The 22,346-nt window shown below is 40.3% G+C and overlaps 1 protein-coding gene across 1 annotated transcript in view; it reads right to left on the bottom strand.

Annotated features, from left to right (window-relative positions):
• Positions 1-22,346, bottom strand: part of LOC145862296 (protocadherin-15) — a 38,871-nt gene that overhangs the window by 3,242 nt on the left and 13,283 nt on the right. Inside the window, exons 3-4 of the mRNA XM_082965708.1 lie at positions 6,108-6,248; positions 2,876-3,003 (exon numbers count right to left, since the gene is read on the bottom strand). Coding sequence (XP_082821834.1) covers positions 2,876-3,003; positions 6,108-6,248 — 269 coding nt within the window. The remainder of the gene's footprint in view (positions 1-2,875; positions 3,004-6,107; positions 6,249-22,346) is intronic.

Genomic DNA, 22,346 nt, shown 5'->3' with positions numbered 1-22,346 from the left:
TTAATCGGCAAGACAGAACGGCAGCGTCGGGCAAGCTCAAGTGGGAGGTGTGTGTCTTTTTGTTAACAACAGCTTGTGCGCAATATCTAATAATAAGGAAGTCTCGAGGTGTGCTCGCCTGAGTTAGAATATCTCATAATAAGCTGTAGACCATACTATTTACCAAGAGAGTTTTCCTATATATTTTTCGTAGCCGTCTATTTTCCACCACAACCAATGCCGGCACTAAAACCACACTCAACGAGCTGTATAGGGCCATAAGCAAAATGCTCATTCAGAGGCGGAGCTCCTAATGGCTGGTGATTTTAATGCAGGAAAACTTAAATCTTACCAAATTTCTATCAGCATGTCATCTGTAAAACTAGAGGCGAAAATACTCTAGATCACCTTTACTCCACACGCAGCAATGCATACAAAGCTCTCCCTCGCCCTCCATTTGGCAAATCTGACCATAACTGTATCTTCCTGTTTACAAGACAAAATTCAAACAGGAAGCAACAGTGACGTGCTCAATATGGAAGTGGTCGGATGAAGTGGATGCTAAACTACAGAACCATTTCACTAGCACAGACTGGAATATGTTCCGGGATTCATCCAATGGCATTGATGAGTTTACCACATCAGTAACCGGCTTCATTAATAAGTGCATCAACGACGTTGTCCCCACAGTGACCGTACATATCTCAATGAGAAGCCATGGATTAGAGGAAATATCCGCACTGAGTTAAAGGCTTTAGCTGTCGCTTTCAAGGACCAGGACCCTCATGCGAACTTATAAGAAATCCCGCTATGCCCTACGTTAAACCATCGAACAAGCAAAGCATCAAAACAGGACTAAGATCAAATTCTACACTTTACAAAAATATAAACGCAACATGTAAAGTGTTGGTCCCATGTGACAGGAGCTGAAATAAAAGCCCCCCCCCCCCCCAAAAAAAAAGCTTATGTCTCTCAAATGTTGTAAACAAATTGGTATACATCCATGCTAGTGAGCATTTCTCCTTTGCCAAGATAATACATCAACTTGACAGGTGTGGCATTTTAAGAAGCTGACTAAACAGCATGATCATTACCCAGGTGCACCTTGTGCTGGGGACAATAAAAGGCCACTTTAAAATGTGCAGTTTTGTCATACAACATAATGACACAGATTCCATGAGGCATATTGTATTGCTGTAAATGTAATATTACAACATATATGTTGGGCCTAATATTGCCTCAATATTTAAATAGGCCTACAGTAAATGTTTACACAGACAAATTACAATCTTTAGACTAGTTGAGTATCTGGAGCATCAGCATTTGTGGGTTTGATTACAGGCTCAAAATGGCCAGAAACAAAGGACTTTCTTCTGAAACTCATCAGTCTATTCTTGTTCTGAGAAATGAAGGCTATACCATGTGAGAAATTGCCAAGAAACTAAAGATCTCGTACAACGCTGTGTACTTCTCCCTTTACAGAACAGCGCAAACGGGCTCTAACCAGAATAGAAAGAGGAGTGGGAGGCCCCGGTGCACAACTGAGCAAGAGGACAAGTACATTAGAATGTCTAGTTTGAGAAACAGACTCCTCACAAGTCCCCAACTGCAGCTTCATTAAGTGGTACCTGCAAAAAACGCCAGTCTCAATGTCAACAGTGAAGAGGCGACTCCAGGATGCTGGCCTTCTAGGCAGAGTTGCAAAGAAAAAGCCATATCTCAGACTGGCCAATAAAAAGAATAGATTAAGATGGGAAAAAGAACACAGACACTGGACAGAGGAAGATTGGAAAAAATTGTTGTGGACAGACAAATCTAACTTTGAGGTGTTCGGATCACAAAGAAGAACATTCGTGAGATGCAGAAAAATGAAAAGATGCTGGAGGAGTGCTTGATGCCCTCTGTCAAGCATGGTGGAGGCAATGTGATGGTCTGGGTGTGCTTTGGTGTTGTTAAAGTGGGAGATTTGTACAGGGTAAAAGGGAGCCAATTTCGCTTAATTAGAGACAATTTTGCTTAATTGGAGCCAATTTCCTCCTACAACAGGACAATGACCCAAAGCACAGCTCCAAACTATGCAAGAACTATTTAGGGAAGAAGCAGTCAGCTGGTATTCTGTCTATAATGGAGTGGCCAGCACAGTGACCGGATCTCAACCCTATTGAGCTGTTGTGGGAGCAGCTTGACCGTATGGTATGTAAAAGCTGCCCATCAAGCCAATCCAACTTGTGGAAGGTGCTTCAGGAAGCATGGGGGGAAATCTCTTCAGATTACCTCAAGAAATTGACAACTAGAATGCCAAAGGTCTGCAAGGCTGTAATTGCTGAAAATTGAGGATTCTTTGACGAAAGCAAAGTTTGAAGGACACAATTATTGTTTCAATTAAAAATCATTATTTATAACCTTGTCAAAGTCTTGACTATATTTCTTAGTAATTTTGAAACTCATTTCATGTATATTTTCATGGAAAACAAGTGACCCCAAACTTACGGTAGTGTATATATAGATGTTTTATTGTCACATACACCATATAGGTGACAATAGATTTTTTAAAGGGTCTGCCATATAAGTATGGCGCCCCTGGAGAAAATTAGGGTTAAGTGCCTTGCTCAAGGGCACATTGACAGACTTTTCACCTTGTTGGCTCATAGACTGGATCAGATCAATTGTGCAACCATGACCAAACAGAACGGAACATGCAGGGAGGATGGGGATGGAATTAGTACGTGCGTGCGACACAAGCTCTCGAATCATAAATTGATTTTGGACCAACCAGAGGACTGCAGGGTAGCATTAAGAAATATATTTTACCGGCTTTCTCAACATGAGCTTCAGTACATGTGTATGTTTATGTGTGTATGTGTGTGCATGTGGGGGGGCAGAAGTCTTTTCTCACTTTTATCTTCAGCACAGAGGAGAAGGTATTGGCGTCTTCAGCCACACCACCGATGTAGAACTTTCTGGTGAAGACAGGCGGGTGGTCGTTCTCATCATGCACCTCGATATATACCTTGGCTGTGTTGGCTGCAGAGTTAGAGGAGGGACACAGTCACACAGTCAAATAGGGCAGCAAGTGCACACAACTTTCATTTTAAATCCTTTACAGTACATACCATAGTTTAGAAGGATAAGTGTTGGTTGGGAAGGGGAGTTTTATAAAACAAAATAAAACTCCAACACACAGGTTCCAGTTTATAATAAATAATAAAATATGTGCTCCTTTTTCTATTTCCATTCCTATGCCTGGTTGTCCTCAAGGAAAAGAGCTTGTTGTACGGGTGAACACACTCCATACTAGTGGCGGCCAGTGCCGTTTAAGACGAGGGAGGACAATTATGTTTTTCATGAGCATGGCCTTATTTCTATTACAGCATATTGGATGACTGTCATCCATTATCACGGCTGTTCAAAGGATCGGGCCAACGCGCAGCATGGTTGTAGTTCCACATATTTATTTATATCGTGAAACGTTTGCAACACACCAAAATACTTGTAACAACAAAACAACAAACCGTGATGCAGAGAAAATAACACTACTCAAAAATTAACAACCCACAAACACAAATGGAAAAAAAACCTACATAAAAATTATCTCCAATTAGAGACAACGAGAACCGGCTGCCTCTAATTGGAGATCATCCCAACAACCCCAACATAGAAATAGAAACCTAGAAAAACAACATAGAAACATATAACAAGAAAACCACCCAAAAACACCCCCTGTCACGCTCTGACCTACTCTACTATAGAAAATGACATCTTACAAGGGTCAGGACGTGACATCCATGTTCCATTCACCCAGTTCAATGTAACATTGATAGGTTTAGGCTACTACATGACACTCATGAGGTTGCTACAACCTAGCCTATGAATTACAACGTAGGTGCACACAGGTCGAGAGAAAATGTTGAGGTGACAGTGACACATGGACAGACAGTGACACATTCAATACAGCCTTGCACACTCTTGCCTGCATCTAGCTGATCAAGGGTGTAATCATTAGTCCAAAAGTTGCAAATGAGAGTTTCTATTGGTTAAATTGAGGTATGTTTATCCCCGTTTCTTTCCGTTTGCTTTTGTTTAAGAAATGTTTTTCAACAGAATTGGTGTAATGAATACACCCCTGGTCACATGTAAACACAGTTCACATTCATAGCAACCATGTTGTATTCCTTTTCGCATCTATGCTCTCTCCTCCTCTCACCTTTTCCCTTCGTTTGTGGACCTCAATACACAACACATCAGCTGTATGTGACCAAGCAAAAAAACCTTTCAATGTCAAAACATATCATAACTGCTACACACAGCCTACATTGTTGTCACCATATTAGCTAAAGGAACATCATAGTCAACATAGCTAATAAAACTAACGTGTTAGTAAAGCCGCTACAATCATGCAGTAACTTTACAGTGTATAATCAGTATGTACAAACCTAGCACAACCCTACACTCAGGAAAAAATATGTGCTGTCAGAGAAAATTTGTCTTCCATTAGTGCACAGAATTGTAAAGTCATGTGGCATAGCGCTAAGAATGAGCAGAGGGAATAGGACAAACAAAAACACAGTACATCAAATCACAGGTACAAACACCACCGTGTGAGAGCCAAAGGGAAAGGAGGGAAAGGAGCGAGGTCTGCACACTGCAAGGTCTCTACCCTTTTCTTTTTGCTCTGTCTTTCTCACCTTTTTCTCATCTGTTGTGGTCTTCTGGGAAATTGGTAACTTTTCAGTAAAGGCAAACCCTCACAAACAGATGATTTCAAGTGTAGAGCAATACAACCACATAGAGAGAAATGCAGCACACACACACACACAAATGTACATAAAGAAAACCATTAGAAAGAAAAGCTCCCATGGCAGAATGAGCTCGAGTGCATTTTCATTTAAGGAAAGGGGTGGTGGGGCTGGGGGGAGATGTGTTAACCCCCGAAGGTCGATGTCCGCACCCCCACGGAAATCCATATAATCAACATAATAATAAAATACCCATAAAAAATACGTTAGTTTTGCAATAGAGGCATCTCAATCAACCGCATCAACCTATGTAGCACTTCCGCATCTGGGGTGAAAGGTGACAGAGCTAGAGTGGCGTTTGTCAGACCATGAGACATCCTGAAAATCGGTCTTCTCACAAAACCATCTGTAGCGTCCAAATGGTTAGGCCCCTCTATGGAAAGATGAGATCTCACCAACACGACGGTGTTCTCCGTTTTGCTGTACAATCCCCACAAGGGTCTTAGGACTCGTCTGAAGTCGGCACAGCCAACTAACAGCCAACCCTCTGTGGAAAGGTGAGACTCTCACGAACATGTACATGTCAGTTGTTTTGCTTTAGGACTCCGACAGGCCTCACAAGACTTGTCTGAAGGTCTCCTGTACCAGTTAAAAAATGGGCCAAAAATAAGGGGTTAAATATATATATATATATATATATTTTTTTTTTTTAGGTTTCCTGATCTTTCTTATATCTCTAAGATATAGGACAGATACTTCAGAACAAACTTCATTTTAGATTTTTTTGGGGGGACTATCTGTTGTTCCATGTAATGAATCTGTTATTCAATAGCACTAATGACAAATAGCATTTTTCATCAACACATTTTTATTTTTATTTTTTTTATACTTCAAGGGATCTTAAAATTCTAAATCAAATAGCAAAATGATACTTGGTATGACCTTCTTAAAACAATTCCATATAGCTTAGTAGAACCTCTCCCCAGGCTTAGACAGGGTATAGACCTCTTATGGGTTAAATTGATTCTAATAACTGACTCTGCTTTATTAAACGTGTGTGTGTGTGTGTGTGTGCGTACATGTGTGTGTGTGCATGTGTGCATGTGTGTGTCTGCGTGTGTAGTGATGTTAATTGGACTGTGACAATTCCGCCCTGTTCTGTTTTGTTTATTTGAACACAATAAGGTTTTAATAAAAAAGACAAATTAGACGGCATGGTGCCCTGGTCTGCATTACAATAATTGCAGAGATAAGTGAGGTGAAGAGGATTTCTCTGATGTGTCACCTCTTAGGACCATGATACAAATGTCAACCACAGTATCTAGCCGGAAAGGTGATTAACTGATGTAGCATCCCAGCCCCCTATGTCTAGCTCAATACCCCCCGTCTTACTTTTGGAGGGAACCCGCAGTTGGGCCTTGACCACGGCCATGGAGTCAGCCTGGACCCTGAGCACGTAGCTGGTAACAGCCTCATAATCCAGAAGCTTAGCCGTGGAGATCACACCTGTCCGGTTATTCACTTGGAACTCACCTGAAACCAACAAGAAAACAAACAATATGAGGAGGTATTGGAAGCACTCTCTGACAGGATCAACATTGGATTAAATTTAGATTTACGCCTAAATAGATATACCCAAACGTCATAATTTGAGATGGCCATAAACAATAACTGGCAATGTTGCATAGTTTTAGAAAGGTCTGGACCTCAACTCTCTGGTAAAAAATAGTTATAAATTGCTGAGGTGTACTCACTTTTGAGGACACAAGCTCAAGTACAGTACCTTCAGAAAGTATTCACACTCCTTGACTTTTTCTCTTATTTAGTTGTTTTACAGACTGAATTTAAAATGTATTAAATTAAGATGTGTTGTTACTGGCATACACAAAATATCACATAAAGTCAAAGTGGTATTATACTTTTTTTATATTATGTTTTATTATGTTTTTATATGTTTTTAGCTGAAATAAAAGATCACAGAAATTTTCCAATAAGCACAAAAAGCTTATTTCTCTCATATTTTGGACACAAATTTGTTTACAGCCCTGTTAGTGAGCATGTATCCTTTGCTAATAGAATCCATCCACCTGACAGGTGTGGCATATCAAGAAGCGGATTAAAGAGCAAGATCATTAAACAGGTACACCATGTGTTGGGGACAATAAAAGGCCACTCTAAAATGTGTAGTTTTGCCACACAACACAATGCCACAGATGTCTGACGTTTTGAGGGAGCATGCAATTGGCATGCTGACTGTAGGATTGTCCACCAGAGCTGTTGTCAGAGAATTTCATATTTATATTCAGACATATTCAGACTGGTGGACTGAACACAACAGTGTAGACTTCCTCAAGATAAAAACGTAATATTCAATATCGGTAAATTAGACTAAATATTAGCACTTCACAAACTAGTGGTTAATAACCTTCAATCTGAATAACAACACAAAACAAATCATAAGACTAGAGAAATGTATTGACAAATATTATGAAAACAAGCAACACCCAAACATGACGGAGATTAAAACAAGGGAACCAATCTCAAAACGTAAACGTGACTCTTCTACAGACACAGACAATTTAATATTTTCACCACCGGGAATGGTAAAGGTCAAAACCGATCTGTTAAAATCAATAAATGACAAACTGGGCATACTTGAACTAGTCAGTAAGGATATAAAAGAGTTGAAGGCAAGCCTCGAGATGAGTGATGAAAAAGCTGCGACATTGGAAAAAGATACAAACTAGCTAAAAGGGACAGTCAATAAGATTGGAACCGATGTTAATGTATTTAAAAAGGAGAACATCGTTTTGAGAGAAGCCTTACTTGACATACAGACTAGATTCTTGAGAGAAAATCTGGTACTTACAGGTATCTCAGAGAAAGAAGGACAAGTTTATGAATGTGGAGTTAGAGTTCCTCCTTACAGTGCTTCAGATCCCATGCGAAGCTATTGACAAAATCCAACTTGAATGTGTAAACCGTTTCAGACAGAGAGGGCAGAGGTATGAATGCCCAATCATTGCCAAATTTGCTTTCTTTAAAGATAAAATAATGGTTAAAAGACTGGGTAACAGACTTGCTGGCACAAAAATAGGCATGAATGATCAATTGCTGAAGGAAATTGCAGAACGGCGCAAAGTTCTGTATCCAATCTTAAAGGAAAATAGATTGAAAGGGATATGCGTAGCTCTCATGGTCGATAAACTGTATATTGATAACCAAATGTTCAGAGACAAAAAGACTACTCCTTTGCTACGTCCTGACCATAGAGAGCTCTTATTTTCTATGGTAGAGTAGGTCAGGGCGTGACTGGGGTTTTTTCTAGTTATTATTTTCTATGTTTTGATGATTTGTGTGATTCCCAATAAGAGGCAGCTGGTTATCGTTGTCTCTAATTGGGGATCATACTTAAGTATGACCCACCTGTGGGTAATGGGATATTGTTTATGTGTAGTTGCATTGTCGTCACATTTCGTTTATTCATTATTGTTTTTGTATTTTGCTTAGTTTCACTTTCTAATAAAATATGTGGAACGCTACTCACGCTGCGCCTTGCTCCGATCATTCCAATGAACATGACATCCTTGCCTATTCTAAAAATAAAAAAATGTTCTCATAGAGGAGGTGAATAATGGAACACACAATACTAGCCATGGTAGGGATTTTAATAATAGAAAAAAATAGAAAGAAAAGCATTCTTCAAATATAACTAATTTGAACAAAAAGTACTAATTCAACATAGTGGAGATAAAAACACAGCAGAAAGAATGTGGGTATGTATTGTGATGGAAGGTGTGGTGTGTGTTTTTTGGTGTTTGGGAAAACGTGGCGTTAAGTGTGTGGGAAAGGAAATGGTTGCATACCCAGAACCAATGTATGTCTGTGAGCAGGGGTTGTGAGAGAGCTTTCAATTTTATGCAGATGAGGGATATACATTTTATAATGAATTATACATCTAATTTGTTTATTTATTGTCCTATCACAGTGAAACTGCATTTTAAGATAAATTATACATCTAATGTATGTATTTATTGTCCTATCATAGTGGAACAATTAAAAAAAAACATATATACATCTAATTTACTTATTTATGGTCCTATCTTGATGGAACGGTCCACAACCCTATACCCTAGACAACCACATGAACGACCCAGACACCAAAGAGAAGTCCCTATCTGTTTTATGGGCTTGCTGTAAGCTGCCTGATTGCAGCCAAAATGCGGTCAGAGACCTTCTAGAGCAGCACAGCCCCCATCAAGATTCTGAGCCTGCCTGGCAGTGTTGGTCCTGCAAAACCAGAGTCCCCTGATGGGAGAGCATAATATACAAGGAAATTCTCAGAGCTGCTAATGAGAACCTTGATGATCTTGTACCTAGCCGGTGGGGATTCCGGTGGGGTGCCCACACCCGCGCAGTGCTGGCAACACTAGCGGCAATAACCCATGGGGAGGGGGTCCCACTTTGACATTCAGAGAGGGGCCATATTATTGTGGCCCTGGTGGCACAAAATCATCAAAGGTCTGACTGCACGGAGATGCTTGGGAATATGGTCACAACAGGGGACCGTGTGGGTGTTTCAGAGGAAGGGGGTATATCTGATCTCCATCACCTAGGACGTGACAATGGTTAATCAAATCTCCCCTTTTCTGCCCATTTTTGCTCAGTTTTGCAGGCCTTCTCATACAGCTGCAATTGTATATCCATTCGTAAACAAGGCCATTTTTGAGTTGGGCTCTGGGATGGTGCAACTGTTGAGCATCTGAGTCAATGGTTGTTTGTGGGGGAAAGGGGTTGAGTGTTTGTGTGTGTGTATACCACAACTGTTTCGAGGGAGTAAAATATGTTAGGGATAACATAGGATGAATCACAATTACTGTTTGCTAAAATAATGATTGCTTGCCAAAATGTAATGTTTGTAATGGCAATACTGGTAAGCGGTAACAATACACTGCCTACATTACTACAAATATTAATAGCAAATTATAGGAAATTAAGATAAACAGGATTTAATATACACTGCTCAAAAAAATAAAGGGAACACTTAAACAACACAATGTAACTCCAAGTCAATCACACTTCTGTGAAATCAAACTGTCCACTTAGGAAGCAACACTGATTGACAATACATTTCACATGCTGTTGTGCAAATGGAATAGACAACAGGTGGAAATTATAGGCAATTAGCAAGACACCCCCAATAAAGGAGTGGTTCAGCAGGTGGGGACCACAGACCACTTCTCAGTTCCTATGCTTCCTGGCTGATGTTTTGGTCACTTTTGAATGCTGGCGGTGCTTTCACTCTAGTGGTAGCATGAGACGGAGTGTACAACCCACACAAGTGGCTCAGGTAGTGCAGCTCATCCAGGATGGCACATCAATGCGAGCTGTGGCAAGAAGGTTTGCTGTGTCTGTCAGCGTAGTGTCCAGAGCATGGAGGCGCTACCAGGAGACAGGCCAGTACATCAGGAGATGTGGAGGAGGCCGTAGGAGGGCAACAACCCAGCAGCAGGACCGCTACCTCCGCCTTTGTGCAAGGAGGAGCAGGAGTAGCACTGCCAGAGCCCTGCAAAATGACCTCCAGCAGGCCACAAATGTGCATGTGTCTGCTCAAACGGTCAGAAACAGACTCCATGAGGGTGGTATGAGGGCCCGACGTCCACAGGTGGGGGTTGTGCTTACAGCCCAACACCGTGCAGGACGTCTGGCATTTGCCAGAGAACACCAAGATTGGCAAATTCGCCACTGGCGCCCTGTCCTCTTCACAGATGAAAGCAGGTTCACACTGAGCACGTGACAGACGTGACAGAGTCTGGAGACGCCGTGGAGAACGTTCTGCTGCCTGCAACATCCTCCAGCATCACCGGTTTGGCGGTGGGTCAGTCATGGTGTGGGGTGGCATTTCTTTGGGGGGCCGCACAACCCTCCATGTGCTCGCCAGAGGTAGCCTGACTGCCATTAGGTAGCGAGATGAGATCCTCAGACCCCTTGTGAGACCATATGCTGGTGCGGTTGGCCCTGGGTTCCTCCTAATGCAAGACAATGCTAGACCTCATGTGGCTGGAGTGTGTCAGCAGTTCCTGCAAGAGGAAGGCATTTATGCTATGGACTGGCCCGCCCGTTCCCCAGACCTGAATCCAATTGAGCACATCTGGGACATCATGTCTCGCTCCATCCACCAACGCCACGTTGCACCACAGACTGTCCAGGAGTTGGCGGATGCTTTAGTCCAGGTCTGGAAGGAGATCCCTCAGGAGACCATCCGTCACCTCATCAGGAGCATGCCCAGGCATTGTAGGGAGGTCATACAGGCACGTGGAGGCCACACACACTACTGAGCCTCATTTTGACTTGTTTTAAGGACATTACATCAAAGTTGGATCAGCCTGTAGTGTGGTTTTCCACTTTAATTTTGAGTGCAACTCCAAATCCAGACCTCCATGGGTTGATAAATTGGATTTCCATTGATTATTTTTGTGTGATTTTGTTGTCAGCACATTCACCTATGTAAAGAAAAAAGTATTTAATAAGATTATTTATTTCATTCAGATCTAGGATGTGTTGTTTAAGTGTTCCCTTTATTTTTTTGAGCAGTATATATATATATTTTATTTTTAATAGCTATATTTAAAACAAAGCGAGGTGAGGGAAAAGGAAATGCTTTTGGAGTTTGATCTACTTCTGTTCTGTGGGTGGCACTGTGTGATCTTTCGAAGGATGGGTCCCGGTCTCTCTGGGGCCATGGGATCCGGGGGGTCGGGGGTGGTCTGCCAGTCATTAGGATGACAACCCAACTCGGGATGAGGAGGGGTTTTAGTGGGTGGAATAGCGGGGACCAATTGGAAGTTTAATTAGTAGCAGTGCAAATATTATGGTACAGCTATATAGACACTCAATCATCATGTTACTTTTTAATGGCACGTTAACAAACATATATTATGATAAATAGAATTGAAACTTGTTTCTCATTATGGTATTTGGTGAAATAAGTATAGCCAGTTAAATTTGTAATGGCTTAGCAGATAATAAGAAAAGACGATCAGTATTTACCTGGCTAAAAGAGAAGGAATATAATATCTATTGTTTACAGGAAACTCATTCAACAATTTAAGATGAAGTTTTGTGGAAAAAGGACTGGGGGGGGGGCAAAATATATATCTCCCATCGGCAAAGAAATTAAAAAGGGGTGATGATATTAATAAACAGTCATTTTGATCCAAATGTGTTAATTGTCCAAACAGATCCTCAAGGTAGATGGAGGATTTTAAATATGTTATTGGACCATAAACAGATATGGCTTTTACTGTCCAAATAATGATGATCCAAGATTCTTTGAAAAAATATGAGAATTTATCAACTCTACAAGCAACACAAGACACTAGTATTATTGTGTGAGATTATAATATGGTTTTAAATACCTACAGTTGAAGTTGAAAGTTTACATACACTTACATTGGAGTCATTACAACTCATTTTTCAACCACTCCACAAATTTCTTGTTAACAATCTATAGTTTTGGCAGGTCGGTTACGACATCTACTTGGTTCATGACACAAGTAATTTTTCCAACAATTGTTTACAGACAGATTGTTTCACTTATAATTCACTGTATCACATTTCCAGTGGGTCAGTAGTTTACATACACTAAGTTGATTGTGCCTTTCAACAGCTTGGAAAATTCCAGAAAATGATGTTATGGCTTTAGAAGCTTCTGATAGGCTAATTGACATCATTTGAGTCAATTGGAGGTGTACCTGCGGATGTATTTCAAGGCCTACCTTCAAACTCAGCGCGTCTTTGCTTGACATCATGGGAAAATTAATAAATCAGCCAAGACCAGCCAAAAAATTGTTCACCTCCACAAGTCTGGTTCATCCTTGGGAGCAATTTCCAAACGCCTGAAGGTACCATGTTCATCTGTATAAACAATAGTACACAAGTATAAACAGCATGGGACCACGCAGCCGTCATACTGCTCAGGGAGGAGATGCATTCTGTCTCCTAGAGATGAATGTACTTTGGTGTGAAAAGTGCAAATCAATCCCAGAACAACAGCAAAGGACCTTGTGAAGATGCTGGAGGAAATAGGTACAAAAGTATCTATACCCATAGTAAAACGAGTCCTATATCGACATAACCTGAAAGGCCGCTCAGCAAGGAAGAAGCCACTGCAAAAAAAACGCCATAAAAAAGCCAGACTACGGTTTGCAACTGCACATGGGGACAAAGATTGTACTTTTTGGAGAAATGTCATCTGGTCTGATGAAACAAAAATAGAACTGTTTTTGGCCATAATAACCATCGTTCTGTTTGGAGGATAAATCCTCTTGAGGATACCCTAGGATAGGGGGCGCCACAGCGCATTTTGAAAAAAAATCGTTCCCATTTTCAACGGCCTACTAATCAAACTCAGAAGCTAGGGCATGCATATACTTATTATATATGGATAGAAAACACCCTAAAGTTTCTAAAACTGTTTGAATGGTGTCTGTGAGTATAACAGAACTCAAATGGCAGTCAAAACCCCGAGACCGATTGAAACAGGAAGTGGAATTCAGAATTGTGGACTCGACTTATCTTTCCCTATAAATCACACCGTTAACCATGGTTCAGTGAGCACTTCCTATTGCTTCCACTAGATGTCGCCAGTCTTTTTACAGTGGTTTGAGCCTTATACAGTCGAAACTCAGTGAATGAGACGCGTTGGAAATTGGTCACAGGGGATGGGCCATCACCATTATGACGCCGGCGGCCATGTCTACCCCCACCTTTGGAAACGGTTTTAAAGGCAATGAAATCATCCCCCTCGAATCTTATTGGCTCTCTTGGTGTTACAGGCCCTGAAGATTAATGTTTTACAACGTTTGACATGTTTGAACGAACCTACAGGCGGGAGAATCTCATTTTATCCGGAACTTCAGCCCTGCGCTTGGAGAGAGCCATAGGACGCGCTACCAACAGCAGGCTAATGGAACGTGAAGTATGGACTTTTTGACCGAAAATACATCTGTTGTGGACCTGGGATGCTTTCTGATGAAGACAACTAAAGGTAGGCGATTATTGGCAATATTATACAAGATGAGATGTGACATGCGATTGTTTCCAAGATGGCGCCGAGCTCTGTATATTAGCTCATTTTCTGAGTATCGCATCTCCTTTTAGTGTGATTACCCAGTAAAGTTAATTTAAAATCTGGTATGACAGGTGTTCTCAAGAGATATTCATCTATAAATGTTAGATTGACAATATAAATTTAAAAAATCGTTATCGGATAGTAATTTAGGGAATTGTAGCATTGTTTACCGGGACGCATTTGAGGGGAAATTATTTAGTCAACGTCAGACGCCGATGTAAAATGCTGTTTTTATATATAAATATGACCTTTATTGAACAAAAGAATGCATGCATTGTATAACATGATGTCCTGGGGGTGCCATCTGATGAAGTTTGTAAAAGGTTAGTGCTGCATTTAGCTGTTTTTTGATTATATGTGATGCAAGTGGTTGGTCGGAAAATGGCTATGAAGCTGCTTTTTACGATGGACTCATCTAACATAATCGAATGATTTGCTTTTCCTGTAAAACCTTTTTGAAATCGGACGACGTGGGTCGATTCAGGAGAGGTGTATCTATAAAAAAAATATATATATATATATATATATATATATTTTTTTTTTAAATTATGATTTTTTTTTAATGCTAATTGGCGATATGATTTTTCGCTGGATTTTGATCCCGCTGACGGGATGAGACGCTGGAGAGGATAAAGGGGGATGCTTGCAAGCCGAAGAACACCATCCCAACCGTGAAGTGGTGATCCTAACTGACCGAAGACAGGGAATTTTTACTAGGATTAAATGTCAAGGAATTTTGAAAAACTGAGTTTAAATGTATTTGGTTAAGGTGTATGTAAACTTCTGACTTCAACTGTATATGGACTGTAAAGGAAATCACACCACAAACTATCACCCTCATTCACTTAAGGTAATATGAATGTCATGGATATATTGGAGTTATTGGATATATGGAGGCTTAAATACCCTGACCTAGTGAGATATACATGACGTAGGCTTAATCAAGGTAGTCGTCTTGATTACTTTCTTATGTCATTCTCTCTGTCACAAAAAGTTTTTAAAAAGTGTTGATAGGGGACAGAATGCGGTCGGAACTCCACATTTATTAATTTACATAATTGGCATATATATTATTCTTACAGAATTTCCACTTGGGCTAGCTTGTTTTGATAACTTGTTTTTAACTAGGACAGAATCATTTATAACTGACTTTTCCAACATAACATAGGTACAGCACATCCCCTTATTGCATGGGATACTTTTAAATGTGCCTTTAGAGGTCATGCATTTCAGTACTCATCTATAAAACAAAAGCAATTTAGGTCAAGAGTCCATATTAACAAAGGAAATTTAAGGACTAACAGTACAGATAGATATCAATAAAACTGTACCAAAGAGGCTCAGAGTAAGTTAGAGGAAAAACAAAAAGAAATGGAGGAACTTATTCAAGAAAGATCCAGTTGTGACGTTCGTTGTTAGGAGTAGACCAAGGTGCAGCGTGGTAAGTGCTCATATTTCTTTATTGTAACTCAGAACACTAAATCAAAATAATAAACAACGAAAAACCGACCGTCACGTTCTGCAGGCTTACTGAGCTGTACAAAAACAAGATCCCACACTGAAGGAAGGAAAAAGGGCTGCCTAAGTATGATTCCCAATCAGATAGACAGCTGCCTCTGATTAGGAACCATACTCGGCCAATCAAAGGAAAAAACAACATAGAAATATAACACATAGACCGCCCACCCCACACCCAGACCTAACAAAATAGAGAAATAAACCGTCTCTCTCAGGTCAGTGCGTGACGCCAGTGTAATATATTATAAAAATAAAGCGAACTGGATGGAATGTTAGGAGAAATGCACCAAATTATTTTTCAATCTGCAACATCGAAATGCTACCAAAGTTGTTTTACTGAAACTTGTTACAAATTATGGAGTCACTCATGATTCACTGAACAATATTTTAAAAGAGGAAGTACTTTAAGCACATGTTTTTGTTTCAGTCTCCTTCATCTCCACTAACCGAAGCTAAATGGTATGGATTTTCTTCCTATTAATAATGTAAAATTCTCCTCTGTTCAGAAAGACTCATGTGTATGCCAAATTACATAAGAGGAACTCCTTGATGCAATTAAAGCCTTTAAGTCCAGTAAAACTCCAGGACTGGATGGCATATCAGTGGAAGTATACCAAACTTTTTTTTATTTACTCAGAGGACCATTATTAGCATGTTTTAACCTCTCTTGGGGGCAGTATTTTGACGTCCGGATGAAGAAGGTGCCCAGAATAAACTGCCTGCTACTCAGTCCCAGAAGCTAAGATATGCATATGAGTAGTAGATTTGGATAGAGAACACTCTGACGTTTCTAAAACTGTTTGAATGATGTCTGTGGGTATAACAGAACTCATATGTCAGGAAAAAAACTTGAGAAAGAATCCAAACAGGAAGTGTGGAAATCTGAGGTTTGTAGTTTTTCAAGTGATTCCCTATCCAATATACAGTGTCTGTGGGGTCATTTTGCACTTCCTAAGGCTTCCACTAGATTCAAGCTTCTACTGTGAATGGGGAGAGAATAAGAGCATATGGAGCATATGGAGTCAGATGACTGAGAAAATGACATGAGCTCAGTGGCGCACGCTCACCTGGGAGTTAGCTGTGTTCCATTTCTTTTTTGAAGACAATAGAATTGTCCGGTTGGAATATTATGGAAGATTTATGATAAAAACATCCTAAAGATTGATTCTATACATCGTTTGACATGTTTCTACGAACTGTAATATAACTTTTTTGACTTTTCGTCTGAACTGTGGATTTGGATTTGTGGATTTGGATTACTCGACTGAACGCGCGAACAAAATGGCGGTATTTGGACATTATCGAAACAAATGAACATTTATTGTGGAACTGGGATTCCTGGGAGTGCATTCCGATGATCATCAAAGGTAAGTGAATATTTATAATGCTATTTCTGAGTTTTGTTGACTCCACAAAATGGCGGGTTTGGTTTTGTGACTGAGCGCCGTATTCAGATTATTGCAAAGTGTGCTTTTGCTGTAAAGCTTTTTTGAAATCTGACACAGCAGTTGCATTAAGGAGAAGTGTATTTATAATTCTTTGAATAACAGTTCAATATTTTATCAACGTTGATGAGTATTTCTGTAAATTGATGTGCTCATTCATCGGAGGTTTTGGAGGCAAAATATTTCTGAACATTACACGCCAATGTAAAATGGGATTTTTGGATATAAATATGAACTTTATCGAGCAAAACATACATGTATTGTGTAACATGTTCCAAATAATCCATAGTTATATTGAAATAGCTCCGTTTTGTTCGTGCGTTGAGGTCACTATCCGAAGGGTGACGCGCGAGCGCATTTCGTGAAAAAAAAGTCACAATATTCCATTACCGTGCTTCGAAGCATGTCAAACGCTGTTTAAAATAAATTTTAATGCAATTTTTCTCGTAAAATAGCGATAATATTCCAACCGGGCGACGTTGTATTCATTCAAAGGCTGAAAGAAAAAATTGGAGTAGTCTCGTGGACGCGCATCTCCAGTGTCACTGTTCTCAGAGCTGCTGTACTTAGCCCAGGGAATGCAGACACCCCATTACATTTTCTGGCGCCTTCTGAGAGCCAATTCAAGCCTTAGAAAATGTCACGTTACAGCAAAGATGCTGTATTTTCGATAGAGATGCTACAGAAGGACAATAAATTGTCAGACAGGGCACTTCCTGTATGGAATCTTCTCAGGTTATGGCCTGCCATATGAGTTTTGTTATACTCACAGACACCATTCAAACAGTTTTAGAAACGTTAGAGTGTTTTCTATCCAAATCTACTAATTATATGCATATTCTAGTTTCTGGCCAGGAGTAGTAACCAGATTAAATCAGGTACGTTTTTTATCCGGCCGTGAAAATACTGCCCCCTATCCCAAACAGGTTAAAGAAAGAAATAAGCAAACACATCTGGTGTTCGCCAAAACGCATGTGGGAGACTCCCCAAACATATGGAAGAAGGTACCCTCGTCAGATGAGACAAAAATGCAGCTTTTGGCCATCAAGGAAAACGCTATGTCTGGCGCAAACCCAACACTTCTCATCACCTCGAGAGCATCATGAACACAGTGAAGTATGGTGGTGGCAGCATCATGCTGTGGTGATGTTTTTCATTGGCAGGGACTGGGAAGCTGTTCAGAAATGAATGAATGGTGGATGGTGCTAAATACAGGGAAATTCTTGAGGCAAACCTGTTTCAGTCTTCCTGAGATTTGAGACTGGGACAGAGGTCCACCTTCCAGCAGGACAATGACCCTAAGCATTCTGCTAAAGCAACACCCGAGTGGTTTAAGGGGAGACATTTAAATATCTTGGAATGACCTATTCTCAATTCAATTGAGAATCTGTGGTATGACTTAAAGACTGCTGTACACCAGCGGAACCCATCCAACTTGAAGTAGTTGGAGCAGTTTTGCCTTGAAGAATGGGCAAAAATCCCAGTGGCTAGAGGTGCCAATCTTAAAGAGACATACCCCAAGAGACTTGCAGCTGTAATTGCTGCAAAAGGTGGCTCCACAAAGTATTGACTTTGGGGGGTGAATAGTTATGCACTCTCAAGTTTCCGTTTTTTGTCTTATTTCTTGTTTGTCTCACAATAAATTTTTTTTTTAGCATCTTCAAAATGGTAGGCATGATGTGTAAATCAAATGATACAAACTCCTGAAAACTCCCATTTTAATTCCAGGTTGTAAGACAACAAAATAGGAAAAAATCCAAGGGGGGTGAATACTTTCTCAAGCCACTGTATATTCAAACAAAAGTATGTGTGTGTGTGTGTGTGTGTGTGTGTGTGTGTGTGTGTGTGTGTGTGTGTGTGTGTGTGTGTGTGTATATATATATATATATATATATATATATATATATACATATATATTTGAATGCGTTTAAACTCTGTTTTTCACAATTCCTGACATTTAAACCTGGTAAAAATTCCCTGTCTTAGGTCAGTTAGGATCACCACCTTATTTTAAGAATGTGAAATGTCAGAATAATAGTTCCGCAAGCTAGTAGAAGGAATCAGTCGTGGGAGAAAATTGTGTTTAGAAAGACTTTGATGGAATGATTTGAAACGGAATTTGAGTCCTCTCTCCACCAAACTCCAGAGCATAAAGTTAGTCTGCACCACAGCAGACATCTGGTCTGCCCATAACAGAAGCTTATTCGGCATGACATCAAATGAAATGTTATTTCTCACGTGCCAACTACAACAGGTGTCCACCTTACAGTGAAATGCTTACTTACAAGCCCTTAACCAACAATGCAGTTAAGAATTATTTAAATTTTTTAAATAAAAGTAACAAAGAGTAATCAAAGAGCAGCTGTAAAATAACAATAGCGAGGTTATATACATGGGGTACCGGTAAAGAGTCAATATGTGGGGGCACCGGTTAGTCGAGGTAATTGAGGTAATATGTACAGTTGAAGTCGGAAGTTTACATACACCTTACTCAAATACATTTAAACTCAGTTTTTCACAATTCCTGACATTTAATCCTAGTAAAAATGCCCTGTTTTAGGTCAGTTAGGATCACCACTTTATTTTAAGAGTGTGAAATGTCAAAATAATAGTAGAGAGAACGATTTATTTCAGCTTTTATGTTTTTCATCAGATTCCCAGTGGGTCAGAAGTTTACATACACTCAATTAGTATTTGGTAGCATTGTCTTTAAATTCTTTAACTTGGCTCAAACGTTTTGGGTAGCTTTCCACAAGCTTCCCACAATAAGTTGGGTGAATTTTGGCCCATTCCTCCTGACAGAGCTGGTGTAACTGAGTCAGGTTTGTAGGCCTCCTTGCTCGCACACGCTTTTTCAGTTCTGCCCACAAATTTTCTATGGGATTGAGGTCAGGGCTTAGTGATGGCCACTCCAATACCTTGACCCGTTTGCGACCAAGCGTTAAGTTCCTGACTGATGTCTTGAGATCTTGCTTCAATATATCCACATAATTTTCCCGCCTCATGATGCCATCTATTTTGTGAAGTGCACCAGTCCCTCTTGCAGCAAAGCACCCCCGCAACATGATGCTACCACCCCTGTGTTTCACGGTTAGGATGGTGTTCTTCAGCTTGCAAGCCTCCCCCTTTTTCCTCCAAACATAACGATGGTGATTATGGCCAAACAGTTCTATTTTTGTTTCATCAAACCAGAGGACATTTCTCCAAAAAGAAGATCTTTGTCCCCATGTGCAGTTGCAAACCGTAGTCTGGCTTTTTCATGAAGCAGTGGCTTCTTTCTTGCTGAGCGGCCTTTGTGGTCGTGTCGATATAAGGACTCGTTTTTCTGATGATATAGATACTTTTGTACCTATTTCCTCCAGCATCACATCACAATGTCCTTTGCTGTTGTTCTGGGATTGATTTGCACTTTTCGCAACAAAGTAATTACTCTCAAGGGGACAGAATGCATCTCCTTCCTGAGCGGTTTGACTCCTGCATGGTCCCATGGTGTTTATACTTGCGTACTATTGTTTGTACAGATAAACATGGTAACTTCAGGCATTTTGAAATTGCTCCCAAGGATGAACCAGACTTGTGGAGGTCTACAATTCTTGGCTTATTTTCTTGGCTTATTTTCTTTGATTTTCCCATGATGTCAAGCGAAGAGGCATGGAGTTTGAAGGTAGGCCTTGAAATACATCCACAGGTACACCACCAATTGACTCAAATGATGTCAATTAGCCTATCAGAAGCTTCTAAAGCCATGACATCATTTTTCTGGAATTTTCCAAGATGTTTAAAGGCACAGTCAACTTATTGTATGTAAACTTCTGACCGACTGGAATAGTGATACAGTGAGTTATATGTGAAATAATCTGTCAGTTAACAATTTTGGGGAAAGTTACTTGTCTCATGCAAAAAGTAGATGTCCTAACCGACTTGCCAAAACTATAGTTTGTTTAGAAGAAATTTGTGAATAAGTGTATGTTAACTAGCCTTTTAAAATTTGTGAATAAGTGTATGTTAAATAGCCTTTTAAAATGATTAACTTGGACTAGCTAACACATCGTGCCATTGGAACACAGGAGTGATGGTTGCTGACAATGGGCCTCTGTTCGCCTATGTAGATATTCCAATAAAAATCTGCCGTTTCCATCTACAATAGTCATTTACAACATTAACAATGTCTACACTGTATTTTTGATCAATTTGATGTTATAGTAATGGACAAAAAAAATAGCTTTTCTTTCAAAAACAAGGAAATTCCTAAGTGGCTCCAAACTTTTGAACGGTAGTGTATATATTTACCCCCAACATATATGGGGGGATTGGAAATGATGTAGACAATTACATTGATGGAAGCAACAATCTAACCACAATTTTAAAGCTGATCCACCCCCTGAAAAAAATACAAATAAAAATACTTTTAAAAAACAAACAAAACAAATAGTTATTTCTCTATCATAGGCCTCCTCCAACGTTGTTTTAGAGAATTTGTCAGAAAGTCCAACTGGCCTCACATCCGCAGACCACGTGTTACCACACCAGTCCAGGACCTCCACATCCGTCTTCTAAATCTGCGGGATCATCTGAGACAAACCACCCGGACAGCTGATCAAATGTGGGTTTGCACAAGAATTTGTACACAAACTGTCAGAGACCATTTCAGGAAAGCTAATTTGCTTGCTCATCGTCCTCACCAGGGTGTTCACCTGACTGCAGTTCGCCGTCATAACCGACTTCAGTGGGCAAATGCTCACCTTCGATGCCACTGGCATGCTGGAGAAGTGTGCTCTTCAAGGATTAATCACGGTTTAAACTGTACCGGGCAGATGGCGTTGTGTGGGTGAGCGGTTTGCTGATGTCAACGTTGTGAACAGAGTGCCCTACGGTGGCGGTGGGGTTATGGTACGGGCAGACATAAGCTACAAACAATGAATGCTATTGCAATTTCAATGCCCACAGATACCGTGACGAGATCCTGAGGCCCATTGTGGTGCCATTCATCTGCCGCCATCACCTCATGTTTCAGCATGATAACGCATGGCCCCATGTCGCAAGGATCTGTACACAATTCCTGGAAGCTGAAAATTGCCTAAATACTCACCAGACAAGGCACTCATTGAGTATGATTGGGATGCTCTGGATCGACGTGTACGACAGTGTGTTCCAGTTCCCGCCAATATCCAGCAACTTCACTCAGCCATTGGAAGAGGAGTAGAAAAACATTCCACGGGCCACAATCAAAAGCCTGATCTATGCGAAGGAGATGTGTCGCTCTGCATGAGGCAAATGGTGGTCAGACCAGATACTAAATGGTTTTCTGATCACACCCCTACTTTTTTTAAGGTATCTGTGACCAACAGATGCATATCTGTATTCCCAGTCATGTGAAATCCGTAGGTTAGGGCCTAATGACTTTATTTCAACTGACTGATTTCCTTATATAAACTGTCATCCACAAAAATCTTTGAAATTGTTGCATGTTGCATTTTATATTTTTGTTCAGTGTACATTCAAGAGTAAAAATGTGCTGTACAAGTCACATAATAA

This window comes from Salmo salar, chromosome 01 (genome assembly GCF_965601325.2).
Source record: "Salmo salar chromosome 01, fSalSal1, whole genome shotgun sequence".
Classification (NCBI taxonomy): Eukaryota; Metazoa; Chordata; class Actinopteri; order Salmoniformes; family Salmonidae; genus Salmo; species Salmo salar.
This window is presented reverse-complemented; position numbering and strand designations above follow the sequence as displayed.